The sequence below is a fragment of the Protopterus annectens genome, chromosome 11.part0 (genome assembly GCF_019279795.1).
Source record: "Protopterus annectens isolate FY-2018-M chromosome 11.part0, PAN1.0, whole genome shotgun sequence".
NCBI lineage: Eukaryota > Metazoa > Chordata > Ceratodontiformes > Protopteridae > Protopterus > Protopterus annectens.
Genome location: NC_056745.1, coordinates 403,775,607 through 403,794,464, shown reverse-complemented (window position 1 = coordinate 403,794,464; position 18,858 = coordinate 403,775,607). Strand labels below are relative to the sequence as shown.

The window sequence follows — 18,858 nt, the reverse complement described above, 5'->3', positions numbered from 1 at the left end:
TCTGACACAGAAAGATCTCTCTGTATGTGTGTGCCATACACACAAGGTCCACACTGTTGTAAGTCCGTGGACCTCCCAGCTGACCTGTTGGGCCTTGCTGCAACATGAACAGGTGTCACATGTGAGCACACAGTAATATTGGAGGGTGTATATATAGCTACAAATGCTAGATTAGCATACTAGCCTGGTACAGCAGTTGCCACTGCTAAGCTACACGTTAATATGACTATCATGCATTTGTTACTCTGTCACATCTATGTTTATATAGCTGTATGCGCTACTCCCCCAAACAGCCATTGTACACACTACTGTACAGAACACAGATAACATGGAGCAGATGTTTGACATTTAATGCTAAGCTACGTATGTCACAGTTATATCCCACTGCACACAGCTACACACTGATTTGTCCATGGTAGTAGTTATGCTGGGCATCTGTGCATAGATACGTACTGCTGCCACATATGGATGATTCAAAGTATGTAGTGTACTCTTCAAAAACATCTACTACATGCCAGTAAATACATATCTGTTGCATACCTTTCCTTTGTATGTGTTTGTAATTTTCAGTTCCGTGTGTCTTTTTTTTTTGTTTGTTTATTTATTTTTTTGTTGCTGTTGATGTTGATGTAGATGTCGGTGTCTGTCTGTCTCTCTCCGTAACAGCAATGGAATGATTGCATGTGTGGACAGCAAGAACAGCCTGCTTTTATAGGTATCTGCACATGTGCATGTGATGGCCTCTGCACCAATTGGTGGCCACCATTTGGTAATTGCATGCAGCCTGCTCTGTGGTGATTGCACTACTCACTGTCATACCAACCCAATGTTATAAATTGCTAAGTCAGGTAGGCATAGCCCTTTCATCTTTCCAAAGTGGGGCCCATGCTTGTTTGGTGTGCACACAGTTGTGTAAGTCAGAAGGTTGGTATACTTCTTATATCTGAAGCTAGGGGTGTAGCCAGTGATTTGAATGTTGTACTCAGACCTGAATGTTGCCACTTCCAGTACACAGTTGTCAGTGTAGAATTGTACTCACCCTTACAAATGCTAACACAAGATACGTGGGAGTATGTAGTTTATTTTCTACTTATACAATTAGCTGCCATACATAAGTAGTTATTGAGATGTATTCATTTGGCACATGAACTGTTTGTGAACTGCTGTACTGTGAATATTAATGTACTCACTTCTACACAGTTTCTGCTTTTTTATTGTTGACATTAGCACAGGATACTCAAGAAAACTGGACAAATCCAGTGCTGAATATGCCTACCTTCATCATTGGTGGACCCTGAACACACAGGTATTTTGTACATTTGGGTGAGGATTGTCCTACTATGATACTGTGTGGGGGTTGTAAAGTACTGCTGTAACATTATTTACTGCTAGAATGGCTGGTTCTGTTATCACAGTCATGTAATGCAATTCCAAAACAACTGCTGGTAAAGTTCCACAGAACAGGTTTTGTGTTAGGGCATTCCTATCTTTCCTTTACTTTCACTCATTCTGATGCATGATATATCTATTTCAGCAACAACCTGCTGTATATCTACTGTGGCTTAGTGGTACTTCATGCAGTCTAGTGTGCCCAACGTCCGGGGTTCGAGACTGACAGAAGTGTTTTATTTTGCTGCTGAGCAGAACAAGGGCCCTCGCATGCAGGGTGACTAAGGCACTTTTAAGCAGTTGTAAGTGGGTTTGCGCAGGTTTGCACAAAGCTTTGCAATACTTAGCTAAGCGCACACTCACGCAAACCCGCTAACTACTGCTTAAAAGTACTTAGTCCCGCTAACCCCTGTGCTCATTTCTTTGAAAGAAAAGAAAATGGGGAGATAGGAAAGTGGTGAAAAAGGGGCATAAAGAGGGAAAGACAGTGGGGAGAACAGCTCAGAATGTGCAGGACGGGTGTGGGGAAGGTCCATAGCTGCCCATTTTTTTAACAGCAACAGCTGTGCTTATGCTAGAAATTTGGAGGGAAATGTGAAACCTTCCACCCCTGAGAGAGGGGTGAGGACAACAAAGTATGTTGTACTGCCAATTAAATATCAGTTTGTGTCCAGCGGACATGTGTGCAAAATGGGCAGCTATGTATGGGGCGTAAATTTTTTTGGGGAGCAAATTGCACCCCCCCCTTTTTTTTTTCAGGTGAGAGTGGAATGTGTGGTAGGGGAAGTGGGTATATATGGGGAGGTAGGTTGGGGAGGTAAACAGACAAGACAAACAAGATGCATACAGGGGTAGAATATGACACACGTGGTGGGTGAACACCATTGACAGGGAAGGATGTTTGGAAATCACAAGCCCATGAGCCCCACAGATGGCAACAGTGGAACTGAGATCCCCACCCATGCGTAGTCACCACTGCATCTTCACAGCCCAGAGGGTGACTGTGCTGGGGGCTGCGTAGGAGGGGCAGGCTCACCCGTGAGTCGCACCACACGTGCCTCAAGCTGGTGTAGAGGATCAGCGACTGAACGCTCGATCTCCCTACGCACCACAGCCCGGACCGTTCGGAGGGTGATAGGTGGCCCTCTTCCAGCCACACTTGCACGTGGAGGGGGACAAGCTCCATCCCCTGCAGCGCTTCCACCTGAAGGTGGCACAGGGCCAACGGAGGAGGAGGTCCCGTGTTGAGCACCGGACCTGATGGTGCCAGGTGCCATCGCCAGCTGAGGTGAGACAGGTGGATCTGCTGGGATCCGGCCTTCCCATATGTTTTAGGTTTAGGAGGATTTAATGACAATATGGGTTAACAGCCAACAGCATTCCAAATTAGTTGTAACAGCATGCAGTAGTATTCCCATTAACCCAACACACCAAAGTTCCAACAGTTGAACAGCAAGCATAAACACATGCATATATAGAACAGTGGACATTCCAACAGCATGCAGGATCGATTGGTGGCAACAGGCCACCAAGATTGTGGTGTTTGAACAGGGCACATGCATCAAAGTAAATGCAGATATTTATGAACCAATAGGACATATGTCCCAGCAAATGTTTTGAGATTATACATACCCATTGACATGTGGAATTGCATTGTTTATGCACATACAGTAGGGTGTAAAAAGATACCTCCATTAACAACTTATATGTACTTATAATTTACACTACATTCCTATTGACTGCAGGTATATATCCCCTACATGTATTATTACACTTGGCAATGTCCGTTAAATTGTGAAATGGGTTTTGCTAGTTCTTTATATACCTGACCTATATCTGACATACAGACTGTCCAGGATGCAGATGTTACTGCTACGTATTTATATATTTTATTTATATTTATATATCTACATATCTGGATGTGTTCACGTGACATTATCAATTATATTTTAACAGCCCCCTACATTTCTAGCAGCACACTGACATTTCTGTGGAACACAATAACAAGCTACTCATGTGCCAGATTAACCTATACATGCCAGCCATTAACCAACTGTTGAGGACTGTATATATGCTTAACAGCTACTGGCACTCCCTTCTTCCACTTTATATGGGCCTACCCAAGTGTGGGTTGACAGCGCTTAATACAACAGTAATATTTCTATAATGCAAGAGTACAACAACATATCGAAGAAAGTGACACAGACACACTCCAGGCATTATACCTTTATTAATTACATTACACACTTTTCTAGAAGCTTTCTCATTTATTTGATATTACAGTGCATGCAGAAGACTTATTCAAGACGTATTATACCTTTATTAATGGGTTACAGCACTCTTTTTCATGCTCTCTCACTTAGTTTATATAACAATACATGCAGAATAATTACTAACCTGCCTGGTGGTGCAGCCTATCTGCATTGGCTTGCTGATTCGCAGCACAGACACCTGCAGCTGTGAAGTAAATGAAGTGATATTGAGACATATACCTATCCATAATATAGACTACAATAGCAATTCTTACATACTTCATTCCATGGCTACCTACTCAGTAGTGGGGCATTTTCCATCCCACGAGCATCCTGTATCCACTGGTTCAGTCGGTCCTGCTTCTGTCTCTACAGGTCTGAGTAGTGGTGTCTGACCTGCTCACCAGTCTGAGGGACGCCTGTGGCACTGGAGAGATCATGTGCTAGACGGTTCCAGGCTTCCGCTTTGTGTTCAGTGCCCTGGAACTGGCCCTGCAGGAGTCTGTCATCATGATTATGGACGAGGAGCCAAACCATCACTTTTGACTCCTCAATGCCCCACCGTTGCACTCGAAAGTGACACAGCTCTCCAACACCAGTCATGCTGCCTGCAGATGGGAGCTACAACCAGTTATGGCAAGTTTTCCCGCCTATGGGGCTTAAATATGCCTCATTTCCCGCACTTATTTGTGATTGGCCGGTTTTGAAAATCTCAGCTAAAAGCACATCTGCTTAGCACTGGGTAAACTTTCATTAATATGTATGTGTGTGTTGAAAGTGCATGCATATCAAAAGCTGTCATGGCTTAGTGGTTCAGTACTGTGATTATGGTGCACAATATCCTGGGTTCGAGGCCTGTCATTGCTTTTTATTTTACTACTGGCCAGACCGGCTAGGAGGTATGGCTGTGTTTAGCCGACTTTGCTCAACTTTGCTCTACGTTGCGCTAGTTAGTGCGGTGCGCAGCTATGCGCAAACATGTTTTGTTTGCGCTAGTTGGTGAGATGCACAGCTCCGTGCAAAGCCATTGTGCCAGTTAAAGCAGTGCTAAGCTATGAGCAATTATACTTAAATGTGCTTAATACTGGTAAATTTTGCTTAGCAGTGCTTCACATTGCTTAAGATACGTTACTTATGCATTCATCAGTATGCATAACTATTTCACCTTCTTATATATTTATAAAATATCGATCACTACTACATAGGCCATTTCAATGCTTTCTACTAATATTTAAAAGATAAATGTCAGGGATTATTTTTCTATACAGATTTCCTACCGAAAATAGAAAGGAGAGTGGTGGGACTCGAACCAGGAATGCCTCCTCTTTGTGCAAAGGCTCTACCACTACACTATTGCTATTTGGCTTAATTTGCATGCAAGTTTCTTATTATCCTCTTCGATCTGTAAACTGCTAACTGTAGCTAAGCAATGTGCAAACCCGCGCAAACACGGGCAGCTATATCGGGAATAATAAAAAAAAAAAAAAAAAAAGGAAAGTTTTACATTTTATAATTGTACAGGGGATTAGAATGTGGTGGAGTGTAGTGTTGGGTATGTACACATTTGAGCAGACTCGCTCATGTCAGTTGACATTTGCCGACTGAAGGACTTGCAGGGGCGTGGATTTTTGGACTGCTCGGCAGTCCGACACGCCCCCTGCACTCGTGCATGCTCTGTGTTAGCCTTAGAGTTGAGTCAGCGCCCCCTCATGAATATGCATGGTGTGCTGACGTCTTCCTCTTAGACTGCAGTTTCCGTGCAAGACTTATTTAGTCTTACACGGAGGATTAGTGAATCCTGGCCAATATTTAAACACTCCCTTTTTCTGCTATTAGCCACCATCCTCTTTGATGTATAATATAATTTATTATGACATATTTCCTTAAAACTCTTACATATTTTCTAACAAAAACAAGAACTTCCTTGACTCACCTTAATGTGTTTGTGACTCCCTTAAATTTTTCTCTATTAGCCCTAACCAGTTCTTTTATTTCAATTTCATTCTTTGAAGTCCTTACAATTATGGCACATTTATTATTTGATGCACCACTTTCAATAGGACCCTTTAAATCCCCCATTTTTGCAACCTGCATGGCCTGTGTTTCATAGACCTAAGGGCCTTAACTTCTAAAAATGATTCATTGATCATATTTTTTGGGTGGTAAACACTATCCAAACAAATTTCTTCTTCAAAAGATTGTACTCTTCCTCAAAAACATGATCATCTTCAGTCAGCCAACTGATTCTGACAGTCTGGCCCTTTAAAACATTTTCCTTTACATATCTGGGATGCATGCTATTAAACCGTAATTGCTTTGTATATCTTTTTGGAGGATCTTAGTTTTTAAGATGCCATCAGAGTTTTAAATACTTGCATCTAAAAAATTAATCTCATACAGACTCAACTCATAAGTGAACATTAAAAAGTTAATACTGTTTAAATAATTCATAAAAGACTCTAGCTGACATAATGCTCCCTTCCAAATAAAAAAAAAAATTTCAGTAAAACATCTGTAAAAAAAAATTCTACTAGCATGTCTAGAACTTATTGTATACTGTTTTTCCCATCCTGTCAAGAAAAGTTTGGCATAACTTGGGGCCATAGCTGCTCCCATAGCCACTCCATTGAGTTGCTTAAAAAACTATAAATTAAATTTAAAAATTTGTATGATGGAATAACATCTAACATTTCCATTAGTACACATATTTTGTCATCATCAAAAACATCAGAATGTATAAGTTAATTTCTCACTATTTCCAAACCCACTTCATCTGGAGCAACTTTATATAAATATGAAACATTTATGGTTACCAAAACACTAGCTTCTTCAATTTGCAAGTCTTTTATGGCTCCAATAAAATAAAATGAAACTCTTCTATAAGATGGACTAATAGTCACAGTATTTTGATTAAATTTGTCCATATCGCTAGAGCTTCTGTATTGCTTCCATTCCTGGCTACAACTGGTCTTAGTGGTGGATTATCAGCACTTTTGTGAACTTTATAGAAACCAAAAATCCTACTTATTTTGGGATTTCTGACAGAAAAGTAATATACTAATTCTGAGTCAGTAAGACTGTCCAAAAGCCATTTATGGATAAAAGCATCTATTACCCTGTAACATTTTAAAATTTTATGCCACTGCACGTGGGCATAATACTTAATATTTACATTTTTAAACGTATTATAGTTATACTTATCTGCATCACTTAAAATTGAAGCATTACCCTTGTTGGCTGTAAAAATTAATAAATCTTTATTTTTTTAATCTTGATGAAACCTCATTTTCAGAAGCTGACAAATGTTATAACTTTGTTTTGGATCTGTAGTTTAAAAAAGTCCTAACATCCTTTTCAGTTATTTTCTAAAAAGCTTCCAGTATTGGCTTTAAAGGAGGGTTCATCGGTTCTTGAGAGGCCATACTTCCTGAAAAAGGGGAAAAAGAAACCCGCAGGACACAATTGTAAGGTGAAGTAAACAAATAAGTTTTTTTAAAAGAAACAATATTGGGAAGAAATTTTTTCAAACATGCATTTTAAGCTGAGTTTTCCGACATACTCACGAAGATTGTTTACTGTGTCTTGAACTTCAGCTCTGGCTGCTGGTACAAATAACCAGCCAAAACTTAAAACCTAAAGTTCTGTCTCATTTGGAGAACACGCTACCTGGTGCAATAATGAAATAAAACAGAAAAGTGTTTAATTATGAAATTAAAAGTACTGAAAATATTTTAGATTACAAAGAGTATATATTACAGGTTAGGTAGGATGACTGCATTTTTCAAGGGTTTAATGCAGTAGAAATCATTCACAAATTAATTTGTGTTATATGTTATTTAATTATGAAGGCTTTGTATGATGAAGTCTTTTTCTAAGGACGCAAGCATTTACGAAATACAATAAAGTGTGCTCTTCAGAGATATTTAGTCGTCATATGTTGAAGTGTTTGTTTTTATTTTTTGAGAACATGCAAAAAAGTAAATTTTTAATCCTCCTCCTGTAAAAAAATGCATTGAGTACTTGACTAACACCTGCTTCTTACGTTACTAAGCATGGTCTAAAGTGTGCTTATGATGTTGCTGATTCTTTCCTCAGAGCTGCTGCTTCTGAATCATTAATGAGAAGACTTGCTTGGCTTCATTCTCAAAACCTTCCTGTAGATGTTAAAAGTGAAATTTTAAATTCTCCCGTAATTAAAGAAGTCATATTTGTCCCTTCTGTGGCCGAGGTGCTCATGAAGTGTGATGAAAGGAGAAAGTTTATTCAAGGAGTGATTCATATATTTCAACCCTCCTTCGTTAAAGCAAATTTAAATTCCACTCATCCTCAACTTCATTTCTCAATAAGCAGTTTAAGCAGCAAGGCATCAGTAAACAGGATTTAAAAAAAATGATAGCAAGGGGGATGCAGAAAAGGAAAAGTTCCAAAAATCAAGGACATTTCTCCCAGTCTGTATGACTGGTTGCCTGTACAAGCTCCCCCTCCTCTCCCCACTGTTGCACCTAGTCATATCCCTGAGGCTTCATCTTCCCTTTTGGTATCAGATTGTGACAGACAGATGGGTATTAAATGTAGTTTAGTGTGGGTAGACTTGGCAGTGGGAATCACTCCTCCTGTTCCACGTCATTTCTCTTTGTTCTATAAATAGATTCCTTGTTTCCACCCTTCCTGCATAAGATACTTGCTCAGGGAGTAGTAGAATAAATGTTTCCCCCTTCTTCAGATGGACAAATGTTTTTATTCAATGATTTTTTTGTAGTACCAAAGGAAGGAAGGATCCTAGGGTGCTGTGCTCATCTTTTCTTTCTAAATCTTTTTTTTTTAGATTCGAAATTTCAAAATGCTTTCCCTTCATTTCCTTTTGCCTCTCATCCCTTCTCTTGTTTTCATGGTAAAGGTTAATTTGTTAGCCTTTCTTCTTGTCTGCCCTTAGATTTTTTTTTTCTTTTTCTAACCATTTTCCTAGATTCATAGGTTAGTACTAGGCTATCTGCCCTTGTGGTCATTTTAAACCTAGCCAATTTTCCCAATTCAAAGGTAAGACTCGAACCTTGTGCCTTGCATCGGCGAGGTAAACTCCATAAACATTATGCCATCCCCCCTCAAAAAAAGTTGAGCCAGTTTTTGAAAGGGTCATTGCATATGCATCCTTTTAGGAAAATGGTGGCTCTTCCTTGGAATCTTAGGTTTGCACTTGAAACATTTATCCATTCTTCATTTGAATCAGCTCAGTAGGCTGAATTCAAGTTCTTAACATGGAAAAGTGTTTTTAGTCATTGCTCTAACTTCTGCTAGGAGAGTATCTGAGTTGTAAACAGTTGTGGTGAGTCAGTCAACCTTACCTCATTTTTCACAAAGCTGTGGTTTCTTTGAGACCTAATTCTTCTTTTATCAGTAAAGTGGGCTCAGAGTTTACTTTAATTGAGGCTATCAATTTTCTTGTCTTCTTTCCTGATTCCAGTAACAAGGGAGAAAAGATTATTCGCACTCCAGATGTCCACATGCAGCTCAGGTATTAGCTAGACAAAACTCAGTGCTTCAAGAATGCTGTTCGTCTTCTATGAAAGTAACAGGAAAGAACAACTAGTGTCAAAGCAGAGTATTTCTAGACGATTGTCTCGGGCTATTGCCTTTTGTTGTGCTTGCCATAATGAGTCACAAGGGCTTTGGCTTGTTCGATGGTTTTCAGGAAAAGGGTAAACTCAAAGTATTCTAGTAGCAGCAGCTTGATCCTCTGTTCATAGCTTTACAAAGCACTGCAAACTGGATTCCTTTTCCAGGTTCAAAAAAGGCTTTGTTTTGATCATTTCCAAGGATTACTGGATTCTTAGTTTATTGGCCTCTTCCTTTAGCTTTTAAGCTGTGGTAATCTACTCAAATAGCCAAGGCTACTGCTAACAGTGATTCACATGTAGAATAGTACTGTTGTGTCAGTAAACTTATATCAGTAAATATTCTAATAGATCACTGTTGCAGTAGCTGCCTGTCCCTCCACTCCCTTTATTTTACATGTTGCTCCTTTTTTTCCCCTGGGTGTGGATATACCTACCCTTTGTACGCATTACTATTGGTTTTGTTTCCTAGGATTATTATTTCAGGATGGTAACATCCATTTATTTTAGACAAAAAAAATTCTGAAGAGACTTGCACTTTGGCTTTTTATGTAGCTCGTTTCCTGCTCCAGACTGACTGTGTGGAAGGTATCTGAAAGCTTGAAAGCAAGCTGGCCAATGGGAAGGGGTAGGACCCAATAGCTTAAGCTACTACAACAGTGATCTGTTAGAATATCTACTGTTGTACTAAGTATACCTACACAACTGTACTTTCATGCTTATTTTCACAATTTCCAGAATGAATTTCAGGGGGAAAAAAAACAGAAGCCAGAAATTAGACATGACTTGTAATTTAGGTATAAACAATTACTGTATTGTAATTATGGATATACAGTTTATTAATTTTTCTTGATTCGCTAAATATTTGATGCATTCTTTTTTTTTTTTTTTTTGCATATGGTGTTTATAGATACCTTTCTTTGATGATGTTGGAGCCATGACACTGCAATACTTTGACACCTTATTTCAGAGGGATAATTTGCAAAAGTCTCAGTTTTATAAGGGATTACCAAAGGTTCTATCAAAATTACCGAAGGTAAGAATAATGTCACTGGGTTACATTATGATTAAATTGCACCATTGTTGATTATTCAGATTTGTTCCAAATTAAAAGGAACTAGTTGCACTTTAGCCAGAGTTGTTTGGCAAGTAATTGTAGTACTGGAGATGCCACTGATGTGTGTCTCAAGGAACATTGTTACAGCAAATCATGTATGTTATTTGAAATAACCAGCAAAGGATTTCATTCTTCAAGATGAGTATTTTCAGCTATTATTGTGGGCATGATCAGGACCGGCCTTAGATCAACTGGTGCCTTAAGCAAAATGTCTCCACAGTGCCCTCCCAACACCACCCCCTGCCCCTATTGTGGTCTTCTTACACCATCCAGATTGCTGGGAAAGCACCCCTGCTAGAGCGGTGCCCTATGTGGCTGCCTAGTTGGCCTATGCCTAAGGCTGGCTATGGGTGTGATGTTGCATTCTTGTGTTGTAGGAAACAGGTGGCTTCTCCTTGGGATCTTAGTTTTGTTCTTGAGAAGCTTACTTTTTCATTTGAACCAGGTCTTGAGGCTGATTTTATGATGTTCATCGTGCATACAGCTGCAGTCATAACAGATGGGTTCTGCTGCCGTCAGGCGGGTCCTCGGTCGGCCGTTTTCCAAAGTCTAGGTCTGGCGTCGGTTGTCCTCACTTCTTCCCTGATGTCAGTGCGACAGGGGTATAAAGGAACCAGCCGACGCCATTTTCTTTAGTCTTTCTTGCCGCGCGGTGCCCGAAGCAGAAGCAGTTCGCAAGTGCCGGTCGGCCAGCTACTGAAATTACGAAATTTGGAAACCGAAGTCTTCTTAAAAGCTAAGTACCCCGTTGGGGAAACTTTTCTTGCCTCAGACCGATGTCAGACAAAGTTAATAATTGTATTTCTTGTGGGAAGCAAATACCGCATAAGGATTTCCATTCCCTCTGTATACCTTGTTTAGGCCCAGACCACGACGTCTCAGTCTGTCGCTTTTCTGCTACATTCAACAAATGCACTATTAAGCGTCGGGCGGAGTTCGCCCTGCATTATTTTGGAAAAGCATTTAACTATACTATGTCGTCAGATACTCCGACTCCGGTTTTGTCTAAAAAATGCAAAGACAAGGACCGTCACTCGAGGTCCGCGGCCTCTACCGACACCACGCCAAAGCCGACTACACGTGGTCCGGTTCTCAGTGAGGCGCCTACGCAGCCCCTGATTACCGACGACACTTCTTTGACGGTGTCTCCTGTGCCCGGGGTCGCAGGCTCCTCGGCCCACACCCCGACTACAGATACCGAAGCCACTCTTGGCATTGAAACTCAGAATGTGTACAGGTCCACCTCCACTCAAGGTGTCTTCAGACCTTCCTCTTCTTTCTCCATCAAGGCTTTCACAAAGTCTAAAGCAACCATGCACCCTAAGAGACCAGCTACACAGGGCCCATCTCCAGGCCCCATGCCTAAGAAACAGATGCTTAAAATGGCTGAGGATTTAATTACTCTAATCAGAGGCTCTCAGCCCCCACCGGACAAAAGGCCCAGAGCCCCCACCGGACAAAAGGCCCAGAGTGGAGGAAGATTCCCCCTCCTCTGATCAGGGCTCCATTATTTCAGAGCACTCTGATGATGAGGAACATTCTTACTCCCCTTTTGAAGACTCTGATGTGGAGGAGTCCATCCCTTCTGTATCCCCCCCTGAGGATTACTCATTTGGGGAAACTTTGCATACCTTAAGGGAACACTTCCACTGGGAAGGCCAGGATTATTCAGATTCCAAGAAAAGGCTCAGGGAATTTCTCTTGTTATCTGGAGAATGTCCAGATGGTGACATTAACTGTAATTAATCACAATATTGATCATGAAATTGTCGATACAGTTAATAATTCACCTTCTGAAGCTATAACCCAAGCACAACAATTGATTAATATTGAAAATTCTAACACTACGAGTTTATATCAACATGAGGCAGTAACTCAGAATTCGTTTGACTGCCAAATTGTCACACATTTGGGTTTTAATCTATATAACTACACCAAAAAGAATTTTGACAATAAGTATTTGGACTTGTTTAGCAAAGGGTTTACCTTTGTCCCTAATTTTAAGTTAGATATTGGTAAAGTTTTAATTAATTTAAAAACATATACAAGGCTTTTAAATTTAAAAATATTTTTTCAAGACTCAAACGTTTTGTCTCAGGATTCCAACAATTTTACACTAAAACGTCATAGTACTTTTATTCCACCCCAGAACTATTTGATACAAGTTTTTGAAAAGCTTTGTGAGATACATATTAGAAGAACGTTAAATGAGAAGAATGTTTTTAAGCATAATTTAACGTCAGCTGAAAAATTTTGTTTACATGAATTAACAAGTTCTGACAAATTCAGAGTCATGAAACCTGATAAAGGTGGGGGGGGGTGGTCATTATGCTAAATGTTGACTATGAAAATAGGATGCTCACACTTTTAGATGATGAGGTAACTTATGAAAAGGTTAGTAAGCATGAGGTAAATAAAGCCTACAGTAAAATTGATTGGTTAATCTACGAATACTTAATGGACGGAAGGATTGATTCAATGGTTTATCAATACATTTTTGTGGAATTCCCTAAAATACCATCTATTTTCGGAATTCCCAAAATTCACAAACACACTGATAACCCACCATTTAGACCGATAGTCTCGACAATAGGTTCAAAGACCGAAGCTTTAGCGGCTTACATTGATTTTAAATGTAAAGGTACGTTAACGAGACTACCACACATTGTAAGAGATTCATGGCATTGTCTTGACTCTATAAGACAATTTATTAATAATGTTGATGTTAACTTCGACTTTGTGATGGCTACTGTGGATGTAATCAATCTCTTCACTGTGATTCCACATCAGGAAGGCATTGAGTTGTTTGAAACATGCCTTAATACACATAAACATAACAACAGAACTGAGAATCGATTGATGTCTGAGATGTTAGAATTAGTCTTGGAAAATAATTTTATTTATTTTAACGGTAGTTATTTTAGACAACAAAAAGGAGTGGCCATGGGTGCAAAATGTGCCCCTATTTATGCTAATCTAGTTCTGGCAGCATGGGAATCCGATTTTATATTCACTAGTAGTTATTGGAGTAAGATTTTATTATATTTACGTTATTTGGACGATATTTTGATTTTTTGGAGAGGTACTGAGGCACAGTTTAATGAATTTATTATATATTTAGGACAAACAACTGATTTTTTAAAATTTACGAGTCATATTTCTAACAATACAATTAATTTTTTGGACATTACAATTACCTTGAAAGACAATATATTTGAATCCAATATTTATAGGAAGAAGACATACTCCAATTCATTTTTACACTTTGACAGCTGTCACCCTGTCCATCAGAAAAGAAATTTGGTAAAAGGACAGATGGTGAGGTTGTCGGGGATAGTGAGCAATGATGACATGTTTAGAAAGGAACTAGAAAAATTACAAAACATGTTTATTAGTAGAGCCTACCCAGTAGATTTGGTTAACAATATTGGTCAGGACATTTTGATGAATAGATTGGTTTTATATAAACCTATTTTAAGATATGGATTAAATTCAAAAGAAGTTTCTAAATCTAAGGGTATAGGACATGACACTTTGGTCATTCCTTTTAATGAAAAATCAGATCAAATTGTCAAAGCGGTATATGACTCATGGAATGTTGTCATAGAATCTAATAGAGAATTGGCAAATATTTTAGGAGATAAACCCAAGGTTACATTTAGTAAAGGACAATGTCTCAAAAGTTTATTTGAAAATTGTATGAATTTTGACTCATTTATGAAATCTAAGATGAATAAATGTGGTGCATGCTGCATATGTAGATTCATTAACAATGGACCGTACCTCTCTATTACTAACTATGAGAAGACCATTAGATGTCCAGGAGTATGTGACTGTAATACAGTTATGGTAGTATACGTAGCCACTTGCACAGCATGCCAAGCTTTCTATGTAGGGAAAACGAACAGAAAATTAAAAACAAGAATTATAGAGCATGTGAGTGATATTAAAAATCACAAGCAGACTAGTGCTTTATACACTCACAGCATTAGCTGCTCTAATTTTAAAAAATTCTTGTTTTTTGTCATCGATAGAATTGTTTACACTAAAGTACAACAAGGTGGTGACATTAAAAGCCTATTAGAAGCTAAAGAATGCCTTTGGCAACTTAGATTAAATGCAAGTAAAGATCCAGGAATTAACAATCAAATTTCTATTGCTAGTATACTAAAACTTAAATCACAGTTCATTTAGCAATTTTTCAGCCAAAAAAAATTTTTACACTAAATATATTCAAATTTCATCAAATTTATTAAAACTAACCATATGCATTTATAGTTCATACATAATCATATACATATATTTAATATATTTGTTAATTTATTTTATAATTATTACAAGTTCTTATATAAATTGATCATCATTCGTAGTGTAAGTATATGTTTCATTAATTATATTGAACAAGTTCTTATGATATTACATGTTAATTGTTTATTTTTTATTCGGTCTTGACTAACTGTTTTAGGGTAAATTATTTAAGTTATATAATATTTATTAAATATTTATTAAATCAACATTTATCAATATATATAAAAGATTTTTTAACAAAAAATAACAAATAAAAAATTTTATTACACACTTTGAGCACATTCATTAATCAACTGTTAACATTTATTGCAACTGATCATCATTACAAAATTTTCAACGCAATATTTGAAATTCCTCATATGCTCAATTTTTATAATTTTTATATTTATACTATAATTATTTATTTATTAATAATTAACAACACAGTAGTTTTATATATAAAAAATATGTTTAATAGTACTTAAATAATATAATAATTTTAATTCTACTAAATAACATTATAATAATATCTGAATAATTCACAATTTAATTTGAAATTTTCATGATTATAAATTCTATATCTTTTGTCACATATATATTTAGTATGGTTTTATTAAATTAGAAACACACTTCATTTGTATATGTACAATTTAGACATACATATTATGTGCAATATTGATAGTTTTATTTATTACGCTCTAGTTCTAGTTCATGTCTATGTGTATTCTAAACCATACCTTTTATTTATTTTTTACTAGATCTGTTACTTTAAAAGACCAGAGTTTTATTTTAATTAGAACATTGTATAATTAATTGATTACATCATTATTTATTTAATTAATTAATCAATTAAGTAGTATTTGTATTTAAGGGATGATGTTTTTCTAAAATTTGTACTCTGATGATGCCCTAGGACGAGAGGGTGAAAGCGCTTAGTTCCATGGTAAAGTTTTCGTTGTCGTTCCTGTGTTGGTCTTGTGGTCCTGTGGTGAAATAAAGACTTTATTTTAACATCCAATGATTCAAGGTTACTGGGATTCTTTTGGTTACCAGTTTGTACTTCGTGATTTATCTAATTTCTCTTGTTACCTCAGCATAGGCCTCTGGCTATACCTCCTGTCTTGGACATCCTAGATGATGTTTACTCGGAGGCCTGCCTTAACCCGGACTCTCTACCTCCAGCTCCAGTTAAGCCTGACAGGTACTACAGGGTTCCTGACTCACACCAATTTCTTTACAAAAGCCATGCTGCTGACCCAGAAACCATCTCACAGGGCCCCAAGGGAGTTAAGGCCTCCATTGCCAAAAATCCATTGCCTTCCGAGAGAGATTCCAGATCCTTAGAAAGGTGGGGAAAAAAGGTATATACCTCGGCTACCTTATCCATGAGGGCCTTAAATTGTCAGTTTCATATGCTAAAATACCAACAGTTTTTGTTATCACAATTGGAGTAAAATGTCACAACCTGAACAACCAGACTTGAATGAGTTGCAGGATTTGATGCATAGTGCAGAACAAGTGGGTAAGCATACCTTACAATGTGGTTTTGATGCTCTAGAGGCCTCATGTAGAGCTGCTGTTACAGGATCAGTCATACGTAGACATGCCTGGCTCAAGGAACAAGCCTTGCCTGATCATGTCAAAGCTAAATTACTAGACGCCCCTCTTCAAAAGGATGTACTATTTGGTGCTAATGCTGAGGAGGTATTAAGGAAAATGGAGGAAAAGGCTAAATCAATGCAAACTGTGAAAGAATTTCTACAGGTTCAACCCCCAGGTTTTAGTAGAAATTGGCCTTCCAAAAACTGGTCCTTTCCTGCCACAGACAGACCCCAAAGAGGCCGATACAGGCGCCCGAGGGGCAGAGGACAATCCCAAGGCTCGTATAGAGGCAGACAATGGCAAGCTCCTACACAAAGAGGTGGTGAGGACAACTCGCAATCTTTCAGAAAGCAAACCCAATGACTTTCCCCTTTGCATGCCAACCTGGTTTCAAATGGCAGCCCCCTTAGGAGGAAAGCTGGCATTATTTTCAAAAAATTGGCATGTTGTCACAAAGGACAAATGGATCCTGGACATTATAAACGGATCCTGGACATTATAAACAGAGGCTACAAATTCCATTTTCACACCCGTCCAAAAGGCATGCCAAACCTGCCACACAATCAAAGGGCAGAGGCACAAAAGCAAATTACAGATCTCATAAACATGAAAGCTATTCAAGAGGTACCTACGCAAGAACAAGGTCAAGGTTTTTATTCCAGGCTATTTCTGGTGCCAAGGAAGGGAAAAGATTGGAGACCTATTTTGGATCTATCCATCCTAAACACATTTCTACTCGTACCAAAATTCAAGATGCTCACTCTACAGCAACTTCTTCCCATGCTGGGCAAGGAGTCTTGGCTGGTAACATTGGACCTCAAGGAGGCATACCTGCATGTCCCAATCAGACAAAATTGCAGAAGGTACCTCAGATTTCTTGCAGGTTCAACCCATTATCAATTCTCTGCATTGCCCTTTGGCTTATCTACTGCGCCCAGAGTTTTCACAAAATGCCTGGCATCAGTAATTGCCTACTGCAGACTTCAAGGGATACAAATATATCCCTATTTGGACGACTGCCTGATCCAAGCGGACAGCAAGCACATTCTTCTGAAACATCTGGCATATGTAATAATGTTATTGAAATCTCTGGGATACACAGTCAACAAAAAGAAATCAAGGCTAATACCCTCTCGGAAGATAATTTTCCTGGGTGCCAATTTGGACACAAACACCCAGATGGCCTACCTCATGGCAGAGAAGCAGGGGCAACTAATACAATACTTCAGAACACTAGCAAATTGCACCAGGCTAACTGCAAGGAAAATCCTGCAGGCTCTGTGATTCATGGCATCTTGCATCTTACTAATCCCATGTGCAAAGCTGCATATGAGGAAACTACAATGGTACCTAAAAACATATGGTCTCAACACAGCCACAGTTTGGAAACAATAATACCACTAATTCCATGTCTGCAAAAGGAATTTCTGTGGTGGGCTCAAGCATGTCAAACAAACGCAGGTCTTCCATTCAGCAAGCCTCAAGCAAATCAAGTCATCACAACAGACGCCTCGGACTACGCCTGGGGGGCGCACATGACAGATCGGTGCATTCAGGGCAAATGGTCCCAAAAAGAAAAGCACCTTCACATCAATCAAAAAGAAATGCTAGCAGTAATAAATGCTATGAAAGCTTTCAAGGACCTTCTACAACCAGGTCAATTATTGATAAGAATGGACAACACCACAGTCATGTGGTACATAAACAAACAGGGAGGAACACATTCTTACCCCCTATGCAGACTGGCCATGTCACTTTGGAACATGGCCATGGACTTACAAATGGAACTACAAGACCAGTAATTGCCAGGCAAGGAAAACACGCTGGTAGACAACCTAAGCAGGAATATGACAGATCCACACAAATGGAAATTGCATCCAAAAGTTTTTACAGAAATAATCCAAGAATGGGGAAGGCCAGACATAGATCTCTTTGCCTCCCACAAGAATCATCAATTGACAAAATTCTGCTCAAGGATCTTCCATCCAAAGGCCTGGAGAGTGGACGCTCTTTCTTTCAGTTGGACATCAATGACATTTTATGCCTTCCCTCCTCTTCCTCTGCTGCCCAAAGTTCTATTAAAAACCAAAGCAGACAGACCAAAGATGATTCTCATTGCTCCAGACTGGCCAAGGTAACACTGGTACCCACTCCTGAGGAGCCTGACACATTCCCCACCATGGACCCTGCCTCTAATGCCTCCTCTTCTGACTCAGCACAGTTTCAAAACTCTTCACAGCCAGCTAAAAACACTCAATCTAGCCGCATGGAAGATTCCTTAGCATCTCAACAGGCCCTACTCTCCAAGGAGGTGCAGGATGTCATTTTGGAGGCCAGAAGGCCATCAACTAGAAAAGCTTACTCCGCAAAATGGAAACGTTTTTGTGTCTGGAATGAGAAAAAGGGCCGGGATCCTGGAAAACTGAATTTACCTCAAATACTACAGTGTTTGGCTGAACTGCTAAGCAGTGGACTTTTTCTCCTCCATCAAAATACATGCCTCAGCCATTTCTGCAGAATACAACACTGATCCACCTTTATTCTCTCAACCTCTCTTAAGACAGTTCCTCAGAGGGGCTAAGAATTTAAGGCCTCCAAG

The 18,858-nt window shown here is 39.0% G+C and overlaps 1 protein-coding gene across 3 annotated transcripts in view; it reads left to right on the top strand.

Moving 5' to 3' along the window:
* SCYL2 (SCY1 like pseudokinase 2) overlaps nucleotides 1-18,858 on the top strand; it is a 1,725,360-nt gene that overhangs the window by 973,711 nt on the left and 732,791 nt on the right. For all 3 annotated transcript variants that reach the window (XM_044087896.1, XM_044087898.1, XM_044087897.1), the window contains exon 8: nucleotides 10,164-10,289. In XM_044087896.1, the coding sequence (XP_043943831.1) occupies nucleotides 10,164-10,289 (126 nt within the window). The remainder of the gene's footprint in view (nucleotides 1-10,163; nucleotides 10,290-18,858) is intronic.